The sequence below is a fragment of the Physeter macrocephalus genome, chromosome 7 (assembly GCF_002837175.3).
Source record: "Physeter macrocephalus isolate SW-GA chromosome 7, ASM283717v5, whole genome shotgun sequence".
NCBI classification, from domain to species: Eukaryota; Metazoa; Chordata; class Mammalia; order Artiodactyla; family Physeteridae; genus Physeter; species Physeter macrocephalus.
The window spans coordinates 29,664,555-29,682,137 of record NC_041220.1 but is presented as its reverse complement, the minus strand read 5'-3'; the positions used below and the strand labels follow the sequence as shown (position 1 = coordinate 29,682,137).

The 17,583-nt window shown below is 38.0% G+C and overlaps 2 protein-coding genes across 7 annotated transcripts in view; one reads left to right on the top strand and one right to left on the bottom strand.

Moving 5' to 3' along the window:
* The window catches only part of PRMT9 (protein arginine methyltransferase 9), a 147,750-nt gene that overhangs the window by 23,669 nt on the left and 106,498 nt on the right, over positions 1–17,583 (top strand). For 2 of the 6 annotated variants that reach the window (XM_024126716.1, XM_024126717.3), the window contains exons 10-12: positions 1,366–1,519; positions 5,675–5,797; positions 6,089–7,259. In XM_024126716.1, coding sequence (XP_023982484.1) covers positions 1,366–1,519; positions 5,675–5,797; positions 6,089–6,304 — 493 coding nt within the window. In that variant the 3' untranslated portion in view covers positions 6,305–7,259. The other 4 variants (XM_055085913.1, XM_055085914.1, XR_008617778.1 and 1 more) reach the window with 3 other exon arrangements.
* The window catches only part of TMEM184C (transmembrane protein 184C), a 33,569-nt gene continuing 23,913 nt past the window's right edge, over positions 7,928–17,583 (bottom strand). The window contains exons 5-10 of the mRNA XM_024126720.3: positions 14,186–14,260; positions 12,989–13,082; positions 11,007–11,119; positions 9,586–9,685; positions 8,897–9,068; positions 7,928–8,679 (exon numbers count right to left, since the gene is read on the bottom strand). Coding sequence (XP_023982488.1) covers positions 8,414–8,679; positions 8,897–9,068; positions 9,586–9,685; positions 11,007–11,119; positions 12,989–13,082; positions 14,186–14,260 — 820 coding nt within the window. The 3' untranslated portion in view covers positions 7,928–8,413. The remainder of the gene's footprint in view (positions 8,680–8,896; positions 9,069–9,585; positions 9,686–11,006; positions 11,120–12,988; positions 13,083–14,185; positions 14,261–17,583) is intronic.

Here is a 17,583-nt window from a genome sequence, read left to right as displayed (position 1 = left end):
GTTTGTTCTCTACATCTGTGTCTCTATTTCTCCCTTGCAAACCGGTTCATCTGTACCATTTTTCTAGATTCCACATATATGCGTTAATATACGGTATTCGTTTTTCTCATTCTGACTTGCTTCATTCTGTATGACAGCCTCTAGGTCCCTCCATGTCTACAAATGACCCAATTTCGTTCCTTTTTATAGCTGAGTAATATTCCATTGTACATATGTACCACATCTTCTTTATCCATTCATTTTGTTTGTCGATGGGCATTTAGGTTGTTTCCATGACCTGGCTGTTGTAAATAGTGCTGCAGTGAACATTGGGGTGCATGTGTCTTTTTGAATTAATGGTTTTCTCTGGGTATATGCCCAGAGGTCCTCAGTCTTTCATGACATTCACAGTTTTGAAAAGTGCAGGCCTTTTATTTTGTGGAATGTTTTTCATGTTTCTTACTAGAGTCAGATTACCCATTTTACAGAGGAATACCACAGAAGTTTTGTCACAAAGGCACATGGTGTTGCTTTATCCCATATTGTTGGTGTGAATTTAGATGTTAGTTTAAGTTGTATCCATTAGGTTTTTCCACCCTAAGTTGCTATTTTCCCTTTGTAATAAGTAAGTCATTTATGGGGGTGATACTTTGAGACTATGTAAGTATCCCTTTCCTAATCAAACTTTCACCATTTTTTTTTTTTTTTTTTTTTTTGCTGCACTGCGCGGCATGCGGGATCTTAATTCCCCAGTCAGGGATCGAACCTGTGCCTTCTGCAGTGGAAGTGCAGAGTCCTAACCACTGGACCATCCGGGAAGTCCCTCACCCACTAGTATTTTTTTTTTAATTTATTCATTTATTTATTTATTTGGTTGCACTGGGTCTTGGTTTTAGCAGGCGGGCTCCTTAGTTGCAGCTCGGCAGCTCCTTAGTTGTAGCACGTGGGCTTCTTAGTTGTGGCAGGCAGGCTCCTTTGTTGTGGCTCCAGGGCTCCTTAGTTGCGGCATGTAGGCTCCTTAGTTGTGGCATGTGAACTCTTAGTTGTGGCATGCATGTGGGATCTAGTTCCCTGATCAGGGATTGAACCCTGGCCCCCTGCATTGGGAGCATGGAGTCCTATCCACTGTGCCATCAGGGAAGTCCCCCTTGCCCACTAGTTTTAATAGCCATTGATGATTCTTCCTTAATGTAAAAACTTGTATCCATCCAGCTGACTGGTTACTTTTTAAGCGGTCTGCCATTTTGAGCTACCAGCCAGCTACCAGACTAAAGTGTGTTAGATTATATACAATCTGTAGCTCCCCAATTAGTCATGATTTAGTTATTGATACTTATAGAATGTGGAGAAGCAGGATGCTTTTTAAAGCATTTTTCCTTCCTCCAGGTGTTTGCTACAGTCCGGAGGTAAGATCTTTCCCCAGTATGTGCTGATGTTTGGGTTGCTCGTGGAATCGCAGACACTGGTGGAGGAGAGCGCTGTGCAGGGAACAGAACGAACTCTTGGATTTAATATAGCACCTTTTATTAACCAGTTTCAGGTAAGTGTTTTGAAGAGAAGTTCAACCACTTGGCTGTCACCCACAGTCTGCCTTATCTCTCTCTGTAGTTTTATAGTCACTATGTTTAGCTGGATTGGGATGGTAATCAGTTTTCTATAGCAGAGAAAGTTACTACTGGTAAAAATCAACCTAGGGGTTAGTATAGCCAAGGAATTCTGTTGTTCCTACTGACAGAAGTCTATAGATTTTGCTTGGAACCCCTGTTGTAAATGGAAAATAGGGTTCTGGGTTTAGTCTTATGAAAAAGTGTGCTCCTTGTCTAAAAAAGCAGCCGCCAGAAGGAGACATCTGTTCTAAACATGAACCCTTAATTACATTGAGACTTCAGGCTGGCAGGTGATAGGTGTGAGCAGTTAATGTCTGGGCAGTCAGACTGCAAGAAGCAGGAATGTAGGAGCCTAGGAAAAGGGGTTAGTCGCTCTTTGGGAAACAAGGATTTAGTGCTGGCAGAGCTACTAGCAGCAAAATAAAATTTGTGAGTTATAACCGTGGGAATGGATGGAATGTCTAGGGAAGAGGTGGGGGGTTGGAAATAGGTGGAGTCTGCTGTGTAAGCCAAAGCAGCATTTTGGGACGTGGTATGTTGAGTACCGAATTAAAGGAGTGATATCTAAACCTTTTATCAAACGGCTATAGATGGTAAGCTCTTGAATATGCATTGTTAGATCTTCCACGAACAATACTTGCTAAACAAATATAAATTTGTTGAGTAAATGATTTTTTCAGATCAGACTAAGGTTTTAGAGTGTATTTACTCTTAGTTTTTCGGGAGAGTTTAATAAACAAAATACACTTACCAGAAGACAGAGAAGTTTAAATTATTTCTTTGTGTGGTCCCAACATACTACCATCTCCTATCTTTCTAGCTTATTCTCTCCTGATCCTGACATCAGCAATTCTTCGATTCCATCCGAATCTATGATATTTTAATCCTGCCATCTTTTCACCCTGCCTCCCATCTCATATCCTCCTTTCCTTCACAGCTTATGTTTCACGGTTGATATATTTTTCACATATCGTGGAGCTAACATTCAAATTGACGATAAAGAGACAAGAGATGGACAATAAACAAAGGAGTAGAAAGATTAGTATGATAGATGGTGAGAAGTGAGAAGGCTAGAGGAGAATGGGAGTTGGAGGGATGGGATATTCTGTTTATTTAGGTAATGCCTAAGGAAAGGACTCAAGGATAAGTGATATTTAAGCAGAGACCAGAGAGAAATAAGGAAGCAAACCATATACAAGTCAAAGGATCAACAAGTGCAAAGACCTGAGGCAAGAGCATAATTGGAGTATTCAGAAACAGCAGGAAACCATGAGGGAGGTCGGATGAAGGATGCAGTGAGAAAAGTACTAGGAGCCAGATCCTGTAGAGCCTCCTGTAGAGGTTGTGGTGAAGGTTTTGGCTTTTACTCTGAAAGGGGTGGAAAACAACTGGAGGGTATTGACCAGAGGAGTGATAAGGTGTGACTTGCTATGGCTGCTGTATTGGGAGTAGACCACCATGGAGAGCCGGCAGAGGCATAAGGTTATTGCAGTAATCCAGGAGAGAGGTGGTAGTGACTTAGAGTGGTATTAGAGTGGTAGCAATGGTTGTGGTGCAAAGTGGTCAGATTGTTGATGTATCTTGAAGGTAGGTTTTGTGATAGATGGGACATGGGGTATGAGAAAGTGCCTGGAAGGATAGTTGCCATTTACTGATATGGGGAAAATAACAGGAGGATCAGGTTGTGCTTACATTTTTATGGGGTCATTAAGCAGTTGGATAAGAATTCAGAGAAATAGCTAGCCTGGAGATGTAAATTTGGCAGTCAGATTTGGTAGATGATATTTAAAGCCAGAATAATGGGATGCAATCACCTTGGGGATGAGTAGAAAGAGAAGAGGGCTGAGAACTAAATTCTAGAGAACTCACAAAGTTATGAGCTCTACGTTGGAAATCTAAGAAGGAATTAGCAAAGATGACAGGAGTGGCCAGTAGGCTAGGTTAAGAAACAAGTGAGGACAGATTGTGAGGGACGGGTACAGCTGTGTGGGGATTAGAGTGCAGGTGATGGGAGGTGACACAGGAATCTAGGGCTGTTCTTCTGGTGACTGATACAAATAGGGATATAGGGCAAGAGTCCTGGAAATGGCATGGAATTGCTGTTTTTATGGGGAGGAAAGGTTGGATGCCTTCAAGGATGTCCAGGGAGAGGTTGATATATCTGTGTCCTTTCTCACCATGAACGGTTGCTCTCTAATACTTTATTCAAAAGAAAGAGAACACTTTTTAAACAGTTTCCTTTCTATTTCAAATGAGAAGGCTAAAAGTTACTAGTAGGAAGTTTCCATTGCTACTGAAATTGATGGAACAGTTTATAGCAGTGGTTCTCAACCTTGACTGTACTCTCAGAACTACTGGTATGTGGATCCCAAGTCCAGATGGATCTGAGGTGTGGCCTGAGCAGTTGGACGTTTTAAAAGCTCCTTAGGTGATTTTAATTTGCAGTCAAAGTTGAGAACCACTGCCTTCTAGATAAACAACCTATTTTCAAAATGAAATCCACTGTTAGTTGTTTCGTTGAATTTGGCATTTTTGCTCAAACAGTTCAATAATTAATGTTGTACAGTAAGTCCCCTACATATGAACCTTCAAGTTGCGAACTTACAAAGATGCGAACACGCGTTCGCATGTCCAGTCACGTTAGTTAGTTCGTGTGTCTGGCGTACGTTGTCACGTGCGTGCATCCTCTACAAGTGGTTGTGCTTTTGTGTACTTTACAGTACTGTATACAGTGGTACAGTATCTTTATTTCAAGCCCAGATGTCTGGAAGCAAGTGTAAAAGCAGTGGTGATGTAGCTGGTACTGTTAAGAAGGCACCAAGCGATAACGATGGAAACAAAAGAGAAAACAATTCAAACTGGAGTGGAGTGAGGCGAAAAGATGGTAGACGTCACTCATTCTTATAACGTGAATCGTTCAACCATCAACATGATTCTAAAGAACAAGGACAAGATCATGGAACATGTGAAGTCTGCTGGGCCGATGATGTCAATAATATTGAAGAAGCGTGGAAAAGTGATGGAGGAGATGAAGAAACTTCTCAGTGTGTGGAGGCAGGATCAGCATCAGCGTCGAGTCCCGCTCAGCTTAATGCTGATGCAAGAGAAAGTTAGAAGCCTTTATGAAGACTTGAAGAAGAAACATGGCGAAGAATCAGAGGGCGCATCTTTTAATGCCAGCCATGGCTGGTTTCATCGGTTCAAGGCTGGAGCCAACCTTCACAGTGTAAATGTGGCAAGGCAGTGAGTACAGATACGGTAGCTGCCCGGGAATTTCCTGAATTCTCTTCGACCCAGAGAAAGGACAAAGAGAGACAAGAGGAAGAAGAGACCAAAGAACCGAAGAGATTCACAGTGCAGGAAATGGCAAGGGGATCTTCTTTATCTGAGGGGGCACTGTTAGTTTTTGAGGCAGAGGACTCGAATGTAGAATGGTACCACGAAGGTTGCAGCAGCCGTTCAGAATGCAATCCAGTGCCACTGTTTCATCTATGATGAGAAAAAAAGAGCTACTACCCAGACATTACTGGATCATTTTTTCAAGGTACTGTACTATAAGATTAAAAATGTTCTCTTTATTTTTTGTGCTTGTTTTTTATGCATTATCTGTGTGAGAAGTATTATAAACCTATTACAGTACAGTGCTATATAGCTGATTGTGTTAGTGGGGTACCTAGGCTAACTTGGTTGGACTTACATATGTGCTCTTGGAACAGAACTTGATCATACGTAGGGGGCTTACTGTACTATCTGCTTATTACTTCATCTTTCACACATAAGCACATCCTCGGCTTAAACTTTTTGGAGCTGCCTGGTTAAGTAAAAATTTGCTTTCATCCAAGTGAAGAATCTCTAGATAATTGAAATCACAGAAAATTATTTAACCAGCCTAAAACCTTGGTTTGTTCATTCTTCCTGTAAAACGAAATCATGGACGTCCTTAGGCCTTAAGCTTGATGTGGGAGTTAAATGAGGCAGTAGATGTCAAAAGCACTGTATCATACTGAGAGAAGTACAAAGCAGGAAACTTAACGAGACTTGGTCAAAAAAAGAATTGAGTAAAAGTGAAAATTTTATACTTTCTTTAGGTACCTATACGTGTATTTTTGGACCTGTCCTCACTGCCCTGTATACCTTTAAGCAAACCAGTGGAACTCTTAAGACTAGACTTAATGACACCATATTTGAACACCTCTAACAGAGAAGTAAAGGTAATTTAAAATGACTACTCTTGTCATATTCGGAATTATCTTAAACTATATACTACTTTACATACATAAAATAGTTTTAGCCACTTCCTTTGAAGACTTAAATTTTCTGAACAATATCCAAACATGGGCTTGGGTAAATATTGGTGAATAAAACAGGTTGGTGTTAATTTGAATTGGGTGATTAAATATATTCCTTTATAAAATTTGGCTCTAAAGCTAAAAAGACAAAGACTTATCCAAGTCTGCTCTGTTTACTCTGATGAAATTTTCATGATTTCTTAATTTTCATAGGTATGCATTTGTAAATCTGGACAAGTGACTGCCATTCCCTTTTGGTATCATATGTACCTTGACGATGAGATTAGGTTGGATACTTCCAGTGAAGCCTCCCACTGGAAACAAGCTGCAGTTGTTTTAGAGACTCCCATCCAGGTGGAAATGGGAGACGAACTTGTACTCAACGTCCAGCACCACAAAAGCAACATCAGCATCACAGTAAAGCAATGAAGAGCAGTTTTCTAATGAAAAAAGGTGGAAGTAGAGCAGCAAGTACACAGTTCTAGTCTGAATTAGTAGTGGGATTGTAATCATAAAATGGAGGTACAAAGATTTAAGTCCTTGTAATGGTCAAATATTTTTTAAAAATTGACATTAATAAAGTGTATTTAAAAGATCCTAAATTAAAGAGTAGCATTATTACAAAAATATTGCTGCAGACTTCCTTACTGGAAAAGGCCGTGAATTTTTCAAATTAGGAAACTGTTTATTGCTTGGTTTTACTTACTGTAGATTAAATTTTGCCAAACCTGTTAGTTTGTACTCTAAAGCTATAAATATAAGGAATTTTGAGTCTCATATTCATTTTTTAGGCATCTTGGCTATTTTTCTCAAATCCAAACTTATAGTGGGGATACCTCGAAAAGTTGGCTTCCACTTTAGACTGAGGGTTTATGGTTACCTGTAAATTCCAAGCTTGCTTCTTGTAAATAGTGCAATACTTCTGAACCTGCTTCTCAGTTTTTATGTTTTGGGTATGCAAACCTGAGTAAGAATTTAAGCTCTAGACTAAATGTAATTAAAAGAGTAAAAGAGGGACAAAATAAAATCTTAGGAGGCAGCATTTTTCGTGGTCTACCTTTGGCGAAGAAAATATTTAAAGCTGATAAATTAAGTTCAAGGAAGAGTTAAACCTAAACCAGTATTTTTCAAAGTTTTGACTTGGATACACAGAAAGAAAAAAATAATTAGTCCAGATTTTAAAGACTTGAAATAGGGAGATTAATAAGGAAGAAGATTATCATGCCTTGTATATACTGTGTGCTCTCTGTAGGTAAGCCACACAGAAAATAAGATGTACCTTCTCTTCACACTGCCTGTTCTCCTTGCCTCTAATATTATACTGCCCAACTTTATTTTCAATAGAAATGTTTAGTTTATAATAATGGACAGAATAAAAACTTTGATTACTGTGAACCAGTATGTATGTCTGTGTATGTGTGTGTGTGTGTGTGTGTGTGTGTGTGTGTGTGTATATGCACTTAAATATATAAAGCATAGGTTTTGAGTAATGATACTTACCCTTGCTATTTGCAACATACCGCCCTGGCCCTTTCTGTATTTATTTTCAGTGTAAAATGTTAGACCCAATGGGCTGTGATTAACAATTAGAGGAACTCCATCCTAAGTAATAAATTTCTCCCAAAGAGCATCTATAAGTCTTCTGACTGTGGTTTGATAAATAATTAAGACTACTCAGCTGAGATTTACATTTGCTGACACCTTTAGTAGCACTGAGGAAAAGCAGACTCTGTTTCTATCACAAGTTTCTTATTTATTCTTCCACTCTTCCATCCACTTTATTCTTTTCATCTCAAAGTCCTGGATAACCTATTAATCTGTTCACATTGGTGCAAATATGATTTTTAGACAGTAGTTGTTGTTTTAAGATTAATAGATTAGGTCAGATATTTCTCCTAGTAGGAATGTAAGATATAGGCCTCTTTCATTGTAGGTATATGATTTTCAGCCCTTTAATTTTTTGGACTTAATTATTTTCTGCTGTGCCTCTAATCACGAACTTTTCGTTATAACATTAAGGGTCTATGTTGAAAGAATGAGAGATATAAAAAGTTGCAGAAAATAAATGATAAATTCTTATTTATTGAAAGACATCCAGTTGAGAAATAGAGAAATAATTGTTAGGTAAGCATATATGGCACATGATTATGATTAAGTTCCACTAATTCATATTTCTGAATTACTTTCTCCTAATTCCAGAGCATTATATTCATGCAGCAGTGGTAGAAAGCACTGATTTTTTTTTTTAACGTCCTCCTCTTGATAGAGCACTGTAATGTCAAGAACGTTTAGTAGTCATTTCCTACCATTTGAGTATGTGATACTCTATAGTGTTAAGAAGTCAAGTCTAAGTCTAGGATATTTAGACTGATTATTTGTGATATACAAAACCTAGTTGTATGAATCCAGTAGTTGTACCTGGTTTTCGCCGTTTTGTTGACTTTCCATCATTAACGGCTTGTCCCAAGCACAAAATCCTGAACAATGGGATACCAGGTAATGAAATAACATGGTAGGAGCACAGCTTCTGCACACTGTTCAGGAGGCCACGGACTTATCTGAAGGTTCTTTTTTCTCTCCTGTAGTATCATTACATATGTCATCAGATACATTAGCTGTAGTAGGTGTAGTCTGGGGAGTCACAGTGTGTCCAAACCCTTGATAGAGACCCATGGGTGAAGGTGGCACAGAAGAGGCAACAGAAATTGCATCTTGTGATGACGATGATAACAAGCTTGTGTGTTCATTTTGATCTTGATCCTCAGGAAAAAACTTTTTCCTAGTATGTCCCATGACTGTCCTTCCTTTAAAGTAACATAAAGGTTTCTGAGTTAGCCACAAGTTTGGTTATTTTTGCCACTATAAGCTTGCCATGCTAAAAATAAGCTCCCCGCCTCCCCCCTCCCAATTCGGAGAGCCTTACTGGGGTGCTGCTTTACACAAAGTCTTCTCACCTCTCGAACAGACCTGATAGGAGAACTACAGTAGCCTATTTGAATGAATTAAATGGCTGGTACTTACCAACGTGCCTTACTTGTTCAGAAATATCATCCCTAATATCTGAAATATCCCACATGGCAAGAAAGGAATCAAAGCATGAGCCCTCTTCTGCTTCTTGGACATATGGTTTATATGAGAAAGTGTAGTGATGAGCGATAGCAGCAAGGAACATCTCAATACAGATGATAAAGTCCTACAACAGCAATATCAACAATATCAGCCATGTTGGAGTTTAAATCTAGTTTTGCAGGTAAAAAGGAAAAGCACTATCTTTCTCTCTTTTCAAAAGTACTGAAGTGCCAACAGCTGTTTTCTTCCCACAAGACTATTCATTTTTTCATTTTCCAAAATAATGATTTTTGACCTCTTCAAAAAAAAAACACAAAATGCCAAAAGTTTAACTCTATTTTGCACTACCTCAATCAAGTACTTCTTTGCCAAGTACAATGCATTCTCTTCCACTGTCCAAGGATTAGAGGAGAAATGCAGAAAGTGAAATAGAGTAGGAATAACAAAATCTAGGTTCTGTTCCTGGTTCTACTACAAATTAGTAACTGTGACCAATTTTTCTAGGTTTCCCCATTTCCTCACATGAGAAGGGAGGATAGCAGTAGCTCCGTAGCCTGCATGTGGTCAGGTTGAGGAGATAACATGTAAAAATGCTTAACAAATAGTAAAGTTCTATTGAATTCAGAGAGAGCATTACTTACCTGGAGTCCTGTGGCCACAGCTTCTACTGTTTGCCATTCCCATGTATGCTTTTCAGAAATAACGCCAACTTTTACCAACAAAGCAATAACTACTGCTTGCCTATATGTTAGGAAAAGGTAAACGCCAAATCTATATCAAGCATAAAATGAGCAGTTGCTTTAAAAATATGCCATTAAAAAAGTTAAACCCCGACACAACCTGTGGACCACCACCACCCTGCCTTTACAGCGTATTCCTGAAGACACTGTGTATTAAATATACTTGTTTTACAAATTTACTTCTAGTACGGTTTCATCACATGAATTTTGATTATGTATTCTTAGAACTTCAGTACGTGGTTTATAGTCTTTTTTTTGTTTTGAAAGTGTGCACAGTAATTAGCTTTTAAGTTCTTCCTACACATAGACAATGCCTAACACCTTGTACAACTGGAATTTAAAATGAAATAAAGAACAGATACTTAAATGTTATTTATGCATGTATCAATTGATTACTCAGATTATTTTAAAGAACATTTTGAAACCAGTCTTGTTTGAAGTCCTGGAACTAGAGACAAACTCAGAAGGGGTCTGACTCCAAGATGGGGAGTCATACTGAGCATTTCAAGCAAATCTAGGGATCTGCCCCTAGGTTAAACTTAAACAGCTAAAATGAGATAGTTAGATAAGCTTTCATAGCTCTATATACAAGAATATTCACTTCAATATTGCTTGTAATGGTAAAAAAAAAATTAGGAACAAACTAAATGTCAATAGGAGATTGGTTAAAAAGTTCTATCCACATATCAGAATACTATATGAGGTGAAAACAAAAAACCCAAACAACAAAATTACATCCTCACTGTACTTACAAAGATCTATGACTGCAATACACTAAACATATCGAGTTCTACAAGTTTTTATAGTATGTATTTCTGTGGAGTTTTATAAAATGACGGGGACCACAATGTCAATCATTCATGCTGGGTGGTAGGATTGCAGGGATTTTTCTTTCCCCCCTTTTTGTATTATTTGTATATTGTTAAATTTGGTGTGTTTGTTTCTAGGCCCCTATCACCCATGCCTTTACTAAAGTGGGATCATGTATAGTTTTGCCCTCTGTTTTAAACAATATTTTTACTAATGAACATTTCCTCACATTAAATATTCTATATGATGTTTATCTTCCAAACTGTATTCTCTTATATAAAGAGACCATGATTTTTTTTAATGATTCCCTTAGTGTTGAGACATTTAGTGTCTCAACTGTTTTCTTTTTATAAATGTTACAGTGACCATCTAATTATTTCTTTATGAAAAACCAAGAAGGGCTAAAAGAATGAACTTTTTGAAAGCTAAGTAGACATTTTAATTCATCTTCTGTATTAAGACTTTTATTGCCCTTTAGAAAATGAGAACATTTAAGAGAAAGCAACACTTACCAAAAAGAAACAAAAACCACCAGCTTTACACAAAGAAATTTGCCAACAGGTTGGATTGGACTCAGTTCTTCCTTCAGTACTTTATAAAACAGGAGGAGACAATACATGGCAAACTAGAAACAAACAAAGTTCTTAAATAATAACTAAATATGGTATTAGAGATATTGATCTTAAAGTTATAGACCAGAGACCTGGTACAGAGTAATGATGTTCCAGGCAAAATTTTCTATGCTTTATTTTGCTATTTTTAGATTGACAACAAGCTTTTATAGTTTACTGTGGATGAATATATACAGTATGAAATTTCTCAGAAGAGATGTATAACATATTCCCTGAAAATGGTTTTAAGTGTTCACTTACTGGAGCCCACAAAGAACACAATGAACAAGTGACTGCCATGAATGGAAGAAAAGGCTCTCATTCAACCAAAATAAAAACATCTATCTGCTTGTTAATGGCTTTTTGGGTTTTTTTGGGGGGAGGGGTACGCGGGCTCCTCACTGTTGTGGCCTCTCCCGTTGCGGAGCACAGGCTCCAGACGCGCAGGCTCAGCGGCCATGGCTCACGGGCCCAGCCGCTCTGCGGCATGTGGGATCTTCCCGGACCGGGGCACGAAGCCGTCTCCCCTGCATCGGCAGGCGGATTCTCAACCACTGCGCCACCAGGGAAGCCCGTTAATGGCTTTTATACACAAATTACCGTTCATTGTATAAGGGCTGGGCTTACTAACTACTAATTGTATGCATATTATTTGTAAGTGAACACATTAATTAAGTACTACTTCAATAAAACTGTGACCATGAGATTGGAAAGTAAGGAATCAGGGAAACCATTTTTCTTAAGGGCAGTATGTTAATCCAGCTGAATTTACTTTTTAAAGATAAATGCTCAAGACATTAACTATTTTTAGAAATCAGTTGTAATTAGCGTAGTGTTGCATAACAATGAACATTTCCCTAAAAGTTCACTTTTCCCTATTATAAAATGCTCATTTACATTATTTTAGAATATGAAAGCAGTAAAGAAAAGTATAAAGTTGTTCATAGTCCCATCATCCAACCATTTCTTTCTACACATAAGGTGGGTTTTAGCAGGTATAATCAACTAAATATAAAATTTTTTTGCCTGATTTTTTTTCCACTTAAAGTGCCCTTTTCCATATATTTCATTAAATAACTGCCTAATGTTTTGGCCAATGGAAGGAACATAGTATATTTAACTAGTTGGACCGTTTCCAGGCTTTTGCAATTAACAAACCATAGGCTTTATATACAAACACACTGAAAGCAAAAGTACTTCTGGCCATTTCTTGAGGCATTCCCAGAAGTGGAATTACTGGTTCCAGAGAATATGAACATATGGAAAAGCTTTGAATACACAAGCATTTGATTTTTATTATAAATTTCTAATACCACACATGCATGCCATTGCACCTAAACTATTATTCTGCTGAAAGCATTAATGAAAGATTTTCAATAAAATGCCCATTCTTAAGTTGAAAGGATCCAACAGTTATATGTTTGGAGCATTTCAGTTTCTATAACATCATTTTTAAAAACTTGGCATTCTCAATTTTCAATTCCAAATATATGAGAGAATTTTATTCTCCCATTTTTATTCAAACCCTGTACTGTCATATACCAATAAAATATTTTTCTTACTGAATATGCCTAGGATATGTGCTTTTTTCCTAAAGGAGAACATTGTGCTTTTATTTATGACATATCCATATAACTATGCAATGAATACCAGAACCAAATGAAAAAACATAATCAACAAGTCAGTGTATAAGTCACCAGATAATCAACAAAGATATTATACCTTTATATATGTATAGATATATGTTAAAGTTTCAAGTTCTTCCTACAGATGAAATTCAATATTAAAGTTACAATTAAGCTTTATTCCAGAAGAGACTTTCCCTAAAAAAATTTAGAGTTACAGATCTAAATTTAGTACAGTTAAGATGAATATTTACTTACCAACTGTGACATATTATTTATTATAACCAAGTAAGTCCAAGCAGTTGAAAAGCTAAAGTTCCCTTCATCATATATACCAAGCAGCTCACAGATTCTAAAAAATGGTAAAAATGAGACAACTTTATGAATAACTAAATCAAAAATATATTTTAAAATACAGCAATGAGAGCAATACTTAAATTTAGAAGTCAGTTTATTTCAAAGATCCTGTAGATAGTCACTTGATTTTGGCCATAGAGGTGGTTCAAAAATTAAAAGAAAAACATTTTTCTAGAAATGTTACCATATTACTATTCCTCCAATTTGAAGGAAATCCAAAAGACACATACATTGAACTAGAAAGGGTAATTATTAGATTCAAAAAAATGATGCTGCCTAATTTTAAAAAGATTGTTAAAAACATATAATGCAGGTCTGTAACTACAACTATAATTTTTTCTCCCAAATTGTCTTGGAGGCAACTTTTATGATGACCCAGATCTAAGTATTAACTTGTCTTGATTACCCAATTTCTAAACAGAGAAATAAAGCATGCCTTCATAAATAAGTGAATTAGTTTTAATTCCAAGGCAAATGTCACTAAAGAATTGCTAGCACAGAAGCAGAATAAAGAATTGAATGCTTCTTTCACCTTTCTTTCCATTCTTCCTCTGTTAACAGACAAAATGCTAGTATAGCTAGCAGATAAAATACACACTCTACCTGCTTTAAACTATTTGATGTTCTTAAATTTTTAGGGAATAGTTTAACCAGGTAGCTTAATAATGATACCCCATTTTACCTGAAGTGCTAAGACTTGACAGAATTTTTTAAAAAGAAAAATATGTTTTCTTCTTTAGAATACAGTACTTTTAGAAAATAAAAGCATGTAATGAATCTATAGTGGTATACTTTAACTTCACATACTAGATGTTTCTGTAAAGCTGTGTGAACATTAATACTTGAAAAAGAGTATTTGATAATGCTTTCCAGAAATCTCCAGAGAATTTTATTTAGAATAATCCTGTGGTGATTCCTTGTCTATACATGGTCACCTTATTTATTATAATATAGTAGGATTTCTATATACTGTGTTTTTATATCAGACTAGATGTGTTATAAACAAGTAACGCTCTTTACATGCTTTTCTACTCAGTTGTCCCACCTAAGTAAAAGCATGAGAATTTTTCAAAAATAAATTAAGTTCTGTGCACTTACAAAGCAACGATGGTGGTGAATGGTCTGACAACTGTATATTGTAATACACCCAGTTTGCATCTGAACAGCAAGACTCTGCCAAAGAAAAAGAACTTTCATTATGTCACCTACTCATTTCACTAGTATCAAGTTTTCTCCAAAGCCCCCAAATTAAAATCACTTTCACAAATGACGCCATATTTATATTTAATTCTTGTAATTTAGTCAATCTAAATGGCTACTGGAGAAGAATGTAGATGGTAGCATACAAATTATCTAAATACTATTTTTAAAACTGTGTAACAACCACATCTTCTGAAAGATCTCCCTTCCTATGTCCAGTCTCAAATTCCTGAATAGTGCAGCACAGAACAGGAACAAAAAGAATGGAAGTGGGTCCCTGTGTATTTCTGGAAGAAAAACCAAGTAACAAATAAATTACATGTAGGGTTGCATATATGAAACCATATTTAGAAAATATTATTTACATTTAGGATTCAGTTTGGGGTATATAAACATATATATATATATATATATATATAATTCCAGAGAGTATCACTGACTAGATACTCTGAAAGAACAAAACAGAGATTCTACATAAAACAGGTTTTTGTTTTTGTTTTTGTTTTTTTTGCGGTACGCGGGCCTCTCACTGTTGTGGCCTCTCCCGTTGTGGAGCACAGGCTCCGGACGCACAGGCTCAGCAGCCATGGCTCACGGGCCCAGCCGCTCCACGGCATGTGGGATCTTCCCGGACCGGGGCATGAACCCGTGTCCCCTGCATCAGCAGGCGGACTCTCAACCACTGCGCCACCAGGGAAGCCCATAAAACAGTTTTTATTTTATCACTGAGCTCACTTAATGTAGGGGAAAATTCACAAGGAGTAACAAACAGAAACAAAGCAAAAAGTCCTAAAACAACAACTATCAAAAAAAGGCTATTTGACCACCTTGTGTAAGCCTCCTTAGGAGACAATGATGCTCTGAGGGCAAATGTTTATTTAGCACTCTTCTGTCAAGTTTATGTATTATAAATCCCCTAATTTAAGAACTACATCTAGACTGAGAAGAATGAGCCTGACATACAGACCCTGAGGCACTGCGTTACTAGGACTGAATAAAAAACATCAGGTTCTATGTGCTGAGAGCCTTCTCTGTGCTGAAGTGGCTCACTCCCACTGACAACTAAGTGTGCCCCTGTGGAGGTGGGCATGGCAGCTGCACTTGGGCTTGTTGCAAGACCTCTTCATGAACATGCCAGGGCTACACTGTGCTTCCGGTCCCATACTCTTTACAAAGCTAAATTAAGTAGAAGTTGGGTTAAACCTGTAGTGTTCTATGAGCTGATTGTCAAATCAAACCTGAGACCAGAAGGGTGACTATGCAAATGTATTAAGTAGTCAATTATATACCTTTGAAAGCTGTGGAGAACTAATGAACTGGAAGATGTATCTGAAGAAATTGGCCATAATGTAACAAAGGCTGAGACAAAGAGACAAACATGAAAGACAGTTACAAAGAATACAACAGAATCAGAAGGTCTAACATACTTAAAAGTTACAGGAGAGTAGAGGAAGGGCAAAACCAGAATATTATGGCTGAGAACTTTTCAGAACTGATCAAAGACACAAATCAACAGATTGAGGCACCCTATAAATGAAGCTGGACTAAAACCAAAAAACAACTTGGTAGGGAAACTACAAAACATCAAAGACAGGGTTTTTAAAAATACAGTTGGACTCCCTCTTGTGAGAGCAATGGAATCACAACTAACTGCTGAACAATCATCGACAGGAAGACACTGGAACTCACCAAAAAAGTTACCCCATTTCAAAGACAAAGGAGAAGCCACAATGAGACCATAGGAGGGGCACAATCACAATAAAATCAAATCCCATAACCTCTGGGTGGGTGACTCACAAACCTAAGAACACTTATACCACAGAAGTCGACCCAACGGAGTGAAGGTTCTAAGCTTCACATCAGGCTTCCCAACCTGGGGGTCTGGCAATGGGAGGAGGAATTCCTAGAGAACCAGACTTAGAAGCCTAGTGGGATTTGATTGCAGGACTTCGACAGGACAGGGAGAACAGAGACTCCACTCTTGGAGGGCACGCACAAAGTAGTGTGCGCATCGGGACACGGGAGGGAGCAGTGACCCCAGGGGAGACTGAACCAGACCTACGTGCTAGTGTTGGAGGGTCTCCTGCAGAGGCGGGGGGGCGGCTGGCTCACCATGAGGACAAGGACACTGGCGGCAGAAGTTCTGGGATGTACTCCTTGGTATGAGCCCTCCGAGAGCCCTCCATTAGCCCCACCAAAGATCCAGGTAGGCTCCAGTGTTGGGTCGCCTCAGGGAGGGGACCCAGCCCAACCCATCAACAGCCAAGTGGATTAAAGTTTTACTGAGCTCTGCCCACCAGAGCAACACCCAGCTCTACCCACCACCAGTACCTCCCATCAGGAAATTTGCACAAGCCTCTTAGATAGCCTCATCCACCAGAGGGCAGACGCAGAAGCAAGAATAACTACAATTCTGCAGCCTGTGGAACAAAAACCACAATCACAGAAAGACACTCAAGATGAAAAGGCAGAGGGCTTTGTACCAGATGAGGAATAAGATAAAACCCCAGAAAAACAACTAAATGAAGTGGAGATAGGCAACCTTCCAGAAAAAGAATTCAGAATAATGACAGTGAAGATGATACAGGACCTTGTTAAAAGAATGGAGGCAAAGATTAAGAAGATGCAAGAAATGTTTCACAAAGGCCTAGAAGAATTAAAGAACAAACACCTAGAAGAATTAAAGAATAAACAGAGATGAACAATACAATAACTGAAATGAAAAATACACCAGAGGGAATCAATAGCAAAATAACTGAGGCAGAAGAATGGATAAGTGACCTGGAAGACAGAATGGTGGAATTCACTGCCACAGAACAGAATAAAGAAAAAAGAATGAAAACAATGAAGACAGCCTAAGAGACCTCTGGGACAACATTAAATGTAACAACATTCGTATTACAGGGGTCCCAGAAGGAGGAGAGAGAGAAAGGACCCGAGAAAATATTTGCAGAGATTATAGTCGAAAACTTCCCTAACATGGGAAAGGAAATAGCCACCCAAGTCCAGAAAGCACAGAGAGTCCCAGGCAGGATAAACCCAAGGAGAAACACGCCAAGAAACACAGTAATCAAATTGACAAAAATTAAAGACAAAGAAAAATTATTGAAAGCAACAAGGGAAAAAAGACAAATAACATACAAGGGAACTCCACTAAGGTTAACAGCTAATTTCTCAGCAGAAACTCTACAAGCCAGAAGGGAGTGGCATGATACATTTAAAGTGATGAAAGGGAAGAAGCTACAACCAAGATTACTCTACCTGGCAAGGATCTCATTCAGATTCAACAGAAAAAT